The 10641-nt window shown below is 34.6% G+C and overlaps 1 protein-coding gene across 1 annotated transcript; it reads right to left on the bottom strand.

The window, feature by feature from the left end:
* Positions 1-4514: 4514 nt before the first annotated feature.
* LOC149178190 (LOB domain-containing protein 42-like) lies at positions 4515-7404 on the bottom strand. The gene is made up of 3 exons (XM_089420293.1): positions 7049-7404; positions 6650-6873; positions 4515-6450 (listed from the first exon to the last, which is right to left on the bottom strand). Exons 2-3 carry the CDS (start codon positions 6837-6839, stop codon positions 5630-5632), a joined length of 1011 nt encoding a protein of 336 aa, XP_089276419.1. The 5' UTR covers positions 6840-6873; positions 7049-7404; the 3' UTR covers positions 4515-5629.
* Between the last annotated feature and the right edge of the window lie 3237 nt (positions 7405-10641).

Here is a 10641-nt window from a genome sequence, read left to right on the forward strand (position 1 = left end):
AATCTCTACATATAGGTTTTATCCAATCTGAATTGATTTTTTTAAAATACATATATATCTTCACCAATAAAAAATCATTCCATAAATTTTGAAAAAATTACCCTTGCAATCTCCCTTTAACTGTTTCTTGAACTATGCTCCACCATTACTGCTCGAACTCTACTCCACAACGATGACTATACACAAGAGTCTACACAATCCTCTAGCCATGGTGACTATACACAAGATTCTCTTAATCAACCTCTATCCACCTTTGTTTATGGTGTGGAGGTTTCAATATTAGTTTTTCTCAACATCTCCTCAGAAAACAATGCTTCAATGGCATAATCATATTCAAGAATAGCAATTGCACTAAAGCGAATGGAGATTATTGAATAATCCCACACTTCACGGAACGAAGAAGAAATGTAATTTTCTGATCATAGTTATCAATTTTAACATCCATATCAGTATATTACAGTATAAAAGTATTAAATACATTCATATATTTGAAGAATTCTTCGGCAAAAATCACATGGAGAAATTTTTGTCGACACGTTTCGAACCAACCAGTGTAGTTCATCGTCAGGACAAGTTGAATGAGCAGATCTGGCTATGCACTTTAAATAGATAGGGAAAAATATCCAATGACTCAGATTTCTCAATAAGGTAACAGCTAAAAAGACAACAGCTCGATTTGACCTGATAACGGCTAGTTTGACCATGATAAGGGGTATTATATTAATTTATATTATTTATTTATTTTATTTATATAAAAGAAATTTCAGTTATTAATATAGAATAAATTAATATAATATAATAAGTAAATCATAAAATAAATTAATTTCAAATAAATTAATTTTAAATATATTAATAAACCTAAATTAATTTAAAATTGTTAGAAATGTATACTAGAATATGTAAAATTAATATATTATAATAAGTAAATCATTAAATAATAATAATAAATAAATAAATAATTTCAAATATATTAATTAATAAGAATAAGAATACAATTAATTTTGCACTGTTAGATAAAAATATTAGTTAGTTATAACGGCTAGTTTGATCATGATAAGGGGTATTTATTAATTTTTAGAAAATTTGGTTATTAATATAGAATAAATTAATATAATAAAATAAGTAAATCATAAAATAAATTAATTTCAAATATATTAATATATTAACAAGGTAAAATTAATAATAATAATAATAATAATAATAATAATAATAATAATAATAATAATAAATAAATAATTTCAAATATATTAATTAATAAGAATAAAATTAATTTTAAATTGTTAGATAAAAATATTAGTTAGTAATATAAATATTCTTCAAAAAATTAGAGAACTCAAGGTTTGGAAATATAAAAATTAATTCAATGTCTATTTAATGGTAAAAAAAATATTTAATTTTAGAATTAACTTTATGTAAATTAAGTTTAAATTGATACCCAAAAAAAAGTAATAATAATAATAATATTAATAATTATTATTATTTTACCATATTAAAATTAATTAATAGTTTAAATTAATTAATTAAAATAGATTTAAATTAATTTTTGTAGATAAATTAAGTTTAAATTAATAGTCAAAGAGTTTTCACATATAAATTAAAAATAAAAAATAAATAAATATAAATAAATAAAATAAATAAATAATAATAATAAATAAATAAATTACCATATTAAAAATTAATATATCGATGAAATAAGGGAGGAAAAGAAAGAAAACGACTAGGAGGAGAGGGCTGGGATCCAGCAACTACTGATCTTCCAGCCATCCTCTCTATTGAGATTGTTCGGTCTTTTTTCAATCTCCAGGGCTTCCCTAAATTTCCGGTGATGGAATTGCGACACTCTAGCAATCACACTAGCCTCCTCGATGCAGACATGATGATTGGTTTTCTCCACATGCTCTGCTAAAGCGGAAGACTTAGTTCTCATATGCTTGAGGTCAGTTGCGTTCTCACTAATCCTTTGATTAATGGAGCGACCAGTCTCACCAATATAGGGGGTCCCACAAGAACAAGGAATAATATAAACCCCTTTCATGTCCTTAGGGTCGATAGGATCCTTTACAGATCTGAGGGATTTACGAATGGTGTTGAGAGGTCTAAAATTTGTGGGGACATTATGCTTCTTAAGAACCCTCGCAATCTTATCCGTGGTCCCCTGAACATATGGAAGATGGACACTAGGAATCCACTCTTTAGGTCCTATTTTGGTTGACGAATTCGTAGCTGCTTTGAGGAAAGCCTTTTGTCCCAAGTGTCTACTATAACCGTTTTCAACAAAGACATTAAGGAGGTGGGATTTCTCCTCCTCGAAGCTCTTATCATTAGAGATCCTTAAGGCACGATTTGCAAGGGTGTTGAGAACCCCCAACTTCTGGGTCGGGAAATGGTGGGAACTAGCATGAAGATACTGCTCCGTATGAGTTTTCTTGCGAAACACTCGGTGGGAGAGGGAACCATCCTCATTCTTAGAGATAAGAATATCAAGGAACGGGAGGCAACCATTAACCTCTTGTTCCATGGTGAACTTAATAGCTGAGGATTGATTATTGAGATGGTCGAAGAAGAGATCTAACTCCTCTTGGCCGTGAGACCAGATGACATTAGTGTCATCTACATACCTTTTCCAAAGTTTGGGTAGGAGACAGGCTGAGTTCAAAGCCTTAGATTCAAAATCCTCCATAAACAGATTAGTAACCACAGGGGATAGGGGTGAGCCCATGACAACCCCACAAGTTTGCTTAAAGAACTCTCCTTCAAAACTAAAAAAGGTTGAGGTGAGGCAGATCTCAACTAACCGAGCGGTGTCAGGATCAGTAAGACAGTTGATCACATCCATTGCCTCATTTATAGGGATGCAAGTATAGAGGGAAACAACATCAAAACTAACCAGAATGTCTCCAGGGTCCAGCTTGATGTCCTTGAGCTCTTCAATAAAGGAGGCCGAGTCTTTCACGAAGGATGTTGTACGAACAACTAAGGGCTTAAGCTTCAAGGCAAGAAACTTAGCAAGAAGATAGGTAGGACCTCCAATGGTGTTGACGATAGGCCTAAGGGGAGCTCCTCCCTTATGGATTTTAGGGAGCCCATACATTCAAATAATTTGCAATTTTTGTATATTCTTTCATTTTTACATTGTATAGTCAATTAAAATATAAAAATATTAAATACATTCAAATAATTTGTAATTTTTGTATATTCTTTCATTTTTACATTGTACAGTGGCCTTCTCCAGAAAATACATCTCCAGAAAATACACTTTGTCAAGGATTCCATCATATAAAGGCTCTCTATCTTGCTCCCTAAGCTTGCTACTATTAAGACTGCTATTGTTACTTCAACAATATTAAACATGACATCATCTACACTACATAATCAAATAGTGTTGAGAGCTCTTGAATCCCATTATTCATCAGCGATATTTGCAAGTTTCTTTCTCTTACCATTTAACATCATGAAATTGTTGTTGTCCAGTCTCACATTTTGAATTTTGTAATTCAAAATTATTTTTACCATTAAACTCCTCCAATAAAAATCATTCTATAAATTTTTAAAAAATTAACCTTGTAACCTCTTTACCTATTTCTTGAACTCTATTCCACCACTACTATCAAACTCTACTCCACCACTACTGATCGAACTCTACTCCACAACGGTAACTATACACAAGAGTGAACTCTACTCCACAACGACGACTGTACACAAGACTCTGCACAATCTGGTTGCTCTTGTATATTTATAAATGTTGTAATTCAAAGATATAATTTTTGGCAAGATTGTGAATTTAAGTTGCTTTAAATATGTTTTTGAATGTACAAATGGATTCAACCCCCTAAAAAATCTATGGAGCACTCTTTGTAAATTACACTATTAAAACTTAAGATTCCAAAAATTGCCGACTATATTTTGGTTAAAAGTTAACGGAAAATGTGTCATAAAAACAAAAACATCTAATAATTAAAGTACGATTTTATAAACTTAAAAATACATTTTAAATAACAAAATATATGTTAAAAGCCCCCATGAGAAACTCAACTAGTAAGAGCCATGAAAATCAAGTGTTATGTACCAAAAAGATTCGAAGTTCAAATCCCCCACTTACCTTATTTTACCTAAAAAGCATATATAAACACCTAAAAATTACAATGATAATAGTAAAAAATGACTCATCAAACAAGTACAAAACCAACCCAATTACCAATTCTTTTAAATAAATAATTAAAATTTCGAAAACCAAAATAAAAAATCTCTACATCTGACCAAAGAAACACCAAACTAATAAAAAAAACATTCCACTTGCACATTCTACATAAAAGAATTAATAAACTCATGCTTCCAATTCTTTCATAGTTGTAGTGTTTGGCCCACAACAGGTGCATGTAGACACCCAAAAATAATGGTGGCAGTGAAAATTGGTCCAGTGCACAAAACCAATTCCTGTTAAATAAAAATAAAAATAAAAAAATATGTTAAAAGTTGGGCGACAGCAAAAAAAACTTCCCATTAAAACACCAAACTAATCATAAGGAATTAATAAACTCATGCTTCCAATTCTTTCATAACTGTAAGGCTGAGCTCACGACAGGTATTTGAAATGTACACGTTACTCTAAATGTGAAGATGTGATCTGCTAACCATTTATTTTGTTTTTAGCCATAAAGCATTCGCCCAGCCAATCATCTCGTCACATCATATTGAGTTGTACATGCATGTCATTTGGCAATGTTTAGAAGGAAATGCTATTGGAGCAATGTGACATTGAAATGACAGTGTCATTTTTGTCAAACTATGGGTTTTTTCAAAAGGAATCCAGACAACTCCCGAAAGAACTTCGTCGGGAATCACCGACACTATTAATTTTATTTTGTCTGAAACGATATTGAAAGAAATCCTTTGAACTTTAGTAAATTGCAATGTTTACAGACCGTCCATGCCTTCAGTTTCTCTGATTTATGAAGTTTTTGTACAGAACATTAGAGATACAATCTCCTAGTCAGTAAATATTCTTATTAAGCAACCTTCATGGAGGACAAAATTTTCAATGAAGTGACAGGCAACCTCTTCGAATAGTTGAAAATGCAGGGGGTTTGGCAAACTTCCAAAACAATCTAAAGTTGTAATTTATATGATTGCAGATACCAATTTGAAAGCATTGGATATCTCCACTTTTGCAAAAGTTAAGTTGGTGAGGAATATGAAAGCTGTCTCAAAAGGAAGGAACATGCCGCATGTTCTTTGAATTGATGTGATGATCCAGCGTATATAGTCGCCTTCCGCATTCATCGACCAACTACCCTAAACTACCAACCTGTTTTAAGTACAGAAATATACTATGGACAACTTTACACATCGGATTTTGGTTTTTTATTGGCGATTGGCATATGCAACAGCGCCTATCACGGTCGTTGGCATTATTACTCTCACCCACAGAAAGAAAATGCATGTCTTCGCCATTTCCAGTTTATTGATACTTTATATTTTGCACAGCAACCATGCCGGCCAACAAAATTTCCTATCTATTCTCGGAATGGTGGTAAAATCTTCTTACCATGGTAAGAAGTGGTATATCAATGGCTACTTTAGCTTTATCTGAGATTCCTGGGATTCACTGTCTTAGCCTCAACCTCATATTTCATGCTTGAGTCAATCCAAGGCCAAGATATGTGATTGTTGGCTCATCAGAATGCTCCATGCAGCTATTCCAATGTAAATCTGTATGATGTTTTTCAGCAGCACGTGTAGCAGACCCTTGAGAACTCAGAGTGAGCTCAAGTTTCACATCTGTCACATCAGAAGATATTGACTCATATTCATGTTTGATGGCTTGCATGTCTTCAAGATCTGGTGCTTGTGTGTATGAGACCTCAGGAACTGATTCCATGGCAGCCTTGTGATCATTTTGATCATTACAACATTTGATGTTGGCAGGCCCCATATCCATAGCCTTTGACACATGCCCCTCCATGTCTGCCTCTTTGTGATTTCTCAGGTCATCGAAATGCTCAAGAGATTCACAACTCGAATCGCTGGAGACCAAATTGTTAGGTATACCTTCCAGTGCTGGTGTCTGCGATTCGCCAGGATAACACCTCCGCCATCTCAGGTTAAAGACCTGAGAGGCTCCCAGGTCTTCTGCATCGGAGTTGTTCAGTGACAAATCTTTGACTGTGCTTTTTCTGCGCTTGAATCGGCCTTTGGTCTTTACTTTGTGGAGCTCATTGGTTATCGTTTCCATCAATGTAGAACGCACTGATGGATTTGTATTGGAATGTTCTGTTGGCATTTGAGTGCCAGAAGAGTCCATTAATATCGGATGAATGGGGCAACCTTTCAGAATGCTTTCTACTGCTGCCTGGCAAAGTTGCCAATTCCCAGAACAAAGTAAACCCACCGATCCAAAAATTGGATTCACCATCCTACCACAGGCTTCATATAAAAGAGACTTGAATATGGCTGAAACAAACACAAAATCAAAAAAACGGGAACCCTGTGAGGAGAAGCAAAGTATCTTCTTAACATTGTGTATTAAAAAGCCAGTAAATATGAACACAAATGCAAACCCTTCTGACCCTATGTCTGAAATGCGAATCGAAGGAATGCAAAAATATGAAACCAGGATTTTTATGGGTTTGTGCCACGGATAAAGATTTACCAGGTCTGAGATGTTCGGGGCCAGCGCTTATAAGGTTCATCAGTCCAGCCCGACCATAGAATTTTGCTAGGAAAACAGTGGCATTAGCTTGAGACTCTTCATTTTTTATCCATTGAAGACAAGGCCTGATGATGCAAGTTTCACTGCAGCCCTTTCTCAAGACTCGGCAGCCATTGCAGCTCATCCTCATCACTACAAGCTCCTAGAGCTCTCACGCGATCAAACTACACATCCATTAAAAATCAATGTGAACCATCCATCCTCAATACTATATTCAGAAACGAAATGGAAAAAGCGACACGCACATAAATTTCATCAAGATCGGCCAACCTATAAACAAATTTCAGACCAAAAACTACAGAAATGCAACGCAAATATGGGGAGTGAATAGATTTGTACCTCGATTGCTGTGACAATTTCTTGCTAGATTGCGTTTTTCTCCAAAATCCTCAATGAAACTTGGAAAAATCGGTCTCTTTCTCTCAAACGCCGGAGAAACAACACTAACCTAAATACCCCTTCATAGCCTATAGATATATATATGGTGTCAACAGTGACTTGGCAAGCACGCACGAGAAGCAAGGGGGGAAAACTTGTGCCCTAAGAATAGGAAAATCCTTCCAGCAAATTCCCAGCGACCAAACCTCGTTGGCTTCTTACATATGTCATCTTTCGATAGAATCCCTAAAAGTTTGCAAGCGAATACCATAAAACCCAAAAACTAATACTAATCCCTGGTCAAAAGCGCATTAGGGCTCTGGAACCGAACGACTATATATAACGACTCGGCTCCCAATGCCTACGTCCGAACCTGAACGTGCCTATCTTGGATTTTGTGGGGGTTGGCCCGCCAAATCCGGCAGAACCCGGCGGAAAAAACGGCCGTCTCCCCTCCCATAGTTTGGGCCGCCGCCCAAGCGGTAGGCGGTTTTCTAAGTTACTTCACCGGTCGGGTTAGGCCAAAAACCGCCTTAAAAACTCCAGAGAATACGACGGCGAGTTTTTGGCTTCTTCTTCATTAATCATTCCGTCTAAATGGCCAAACGGCGGGCACGTCGTTGTCGACCTGCCCTCTGACTCGCGTAAACAAATGGGCGATGGTATATTCGTTTCCTTGTATTGGAGTCCCGGTTTTGTGGAGATTTGTTCGAAGCCCGCGGCGAGCAAAAGCTTGGATTCCGACACCCGCCCACGTTGCGACAGCGCTTACGAATTTTTGTTGGACACGACATGATGAATGGGGAATCCCAATCCATTGCATCTCTGTCACTATGGGCGCCGACTAATTCGCCACTGGTTTCAGCCTTTCCCGAGTTACGGCCCATCTATTCGGTTTGTCTACTACCAACTTGTTAGATTTCAAGACCCCATCATCCTCATCTACATCCACTGAACTGAACATTGCGATGGTCGGACTATTATAAAATTATTCATCCCCATGAAAGTCATAAAAGTCAGTACTGTACCTGTTTCAAAGCGCACCCACAAATTTTAATCGGTCAAGCAAGCGGTTTTTGTTTTGCTGATAATACCTCTTAAATGTTAACCTGATTAAAAATTGTTTAGTCAGATTTTCATAAAAAAATTCCATATGGAGTAGTTACACAATTGGTTGGGTCAAGAGTTTGTTTTTAGGATATAAGGATGCTCAAGATTCAGATGTATTTGGTAAAAGTGAAAGTCGTCTGCCTTTTAAGAATCACTAGTGGGCTAATTCCAAGTGGCGTGGTTTTTTTAAATCACAGTGATGAGTCACCGGCCTCCTTAAGAATCACTAGAGGGGTAATTCCAAGTGTGGTTTTCTTAAATCACAGTGATGAGTCAGCCGACCTAGTTAAGAATCACTAGTGGGGTAATTCCAAGTGTGGTTTTCTTAAATCACAGTGATGAGTCATCCGCATCTGGCAAGAATGAAACCATGCTCCCTTAGGGACCACTAGTAGGGTAATTCCAAATGGTGTGTTTTTCTTGAATAACCGTGATGAGTCAGCGTGCATTGTCCCTATCGCTGGTTTGACAATTAAATTATTATAGATTTTCTTATTATTTAAAAAATAGTTACACAATGCTTACCAACTAGCACAACTATAGTTAATAGCCCAAGACTCAGAGGCATCTGGTAGGAATGAAAGCTTCGCCCCTTACAGACTACCCAATTCCAAGTGATCTAGTTTTCCTTGAATAATATTGATGAGTGAGCATGCATTGCCCCACTGTGCATTTCACAACTAAATTATTATAAATTGTCTAGCTATTTAAGAAATAGTTACAAAATATTTATCAAGTAGCAAAGCCATATCTATTTAATGATTGATAAATGCCAATATCCATCAAAACATTTATTTGTCTTTTAGTTTACACTCTGTTGAAAATCAATAACCATCAAAACATTTTTGCGTCGTTTAATTTATATAATGTTGAGAATTTGTAGAGTAAAAATAGCAAACACACTACATGACAGAAAATTTATTTATTTAAAAACTTTTCATTTTATTATGTATATCATTAAATCTATATTATAAATGAACATTTTAAAAACCTTAAACTTTATTCCGAAATAAGTCACACTTATCCCCACAAATCTAAATAAAATTGTTAAAAATCATAAATAAAATTGATAAAAAATATAAAAGAATTCCAATACTATCAAAACATTCCAATTATGTTTGAATGATGTCCAAACATTTTTATGAAAATCAAAATTTTGACTCGTTCTAACTGAATATTATTGAAGTTAAGTCATGAGTCTAATTTATCCATTATCCTAATTCCAACAACCCAAACACTATTTCTCCACATAAATTGAATCTGCCTTGCCTTGCCTTACGGAGTACGTCCCGTATGAAAACCATTACAACTTCCAAGTGAGGAGGAGTTTCCAAGTTCCAAGCCCCTTGAAAAGCCATTGAGCCTTTCAAAAAATCACGAGCCAAAAAGTAGATTCGGTATTCAAATCACTGTCACAATCACTTCTATTTACGTCTTTCATTTATGACAAAACTCTCGTTGCGCTGATACGGCGAGTATCTTATCATAAATAATGTAACATATATGGGTTACACATGATGTGCGGGCCGTATAGACATACGCAACATTGTTCCGTCGAATGCTGAGGATCGCCACTTAGTGGGTTTATTTTACATTTTTAATTAGAAATTGAAAAAATGGTAATACTTTTATAATTTAGTGATTTTAAATTATTATTTTTATTTAAAAATGTAATTTGAATAATAAAATAGTGTAGTTTGATATGATGTACTGGTTGTATAGATATATGCATTATAGTGATTTTAAATTATTATTTTATTTAAAAATTAATTTAAATAATAAAGTAGCGTAATTTAATATGACGTACTGGTTGTATATAGATATACATAATATTGTTTATATTGATGTTTAAAAAAGTATTTATTGGGTTTATTTTACATTTTTAATTAGAAATAGAGAAAATTATAATAATTTTATAATTTTATTTTTAATTATTTTTAATTAAAATTAAAATTTAAATAATAAAATAATATAACAAAAATTCAGATAAAAACAATTTAAATAATTATTTTATAAATCATAATAAATATTTCCTTTCAAAAATATCAAATTTATAATCAAAATTCTAGTTCTGAACTTGTTAACAACTCAATTTAATTTAATTTTTATATATCTAATTATAAAGTGATTATATGGTAATCAAATTGCTTATTTCCGTTTTTTTAATGAATCTAATATTCTAATTATAACATTGATCTTATTCAAGCCCCAGGGGATAGCTCAAATGGTCGAGTTTCTGTTGCTAAAGCACTTTCTCAGTTTGGGAGGTCACGGGGTCAAATCTCCTCGACGCCCTCGGGGTTAGGCCTGTTGCTAAAGCACTTTCCCAGTTTGGGAGGTCACGGGGTCAAATCTCCTCGACGCCCTCGGGGTTAGGCCTGTTGCTAAAGCACTTTCCCAATTTGGGAGGTCACGGGGTCAAATCTCCTCGACGCCCTCGGGGT

Source organism: Pinus tabuliformis, chromosome 4_1, assembly GCF_031772625.1.
Source record: "Pinus tabuliformis cultivar Carrire ecotype Pingquan chromosome 4_1, CPIR1, whole genome shotgun sequence".
NCBI classification, from domain to species: domain Eukaryota; kingdom Viridiplantae; phylum Streptophyta; class Pinopsida; order Pinales; family Pinaceae; genus Pinus; species Pinus tabuliformis.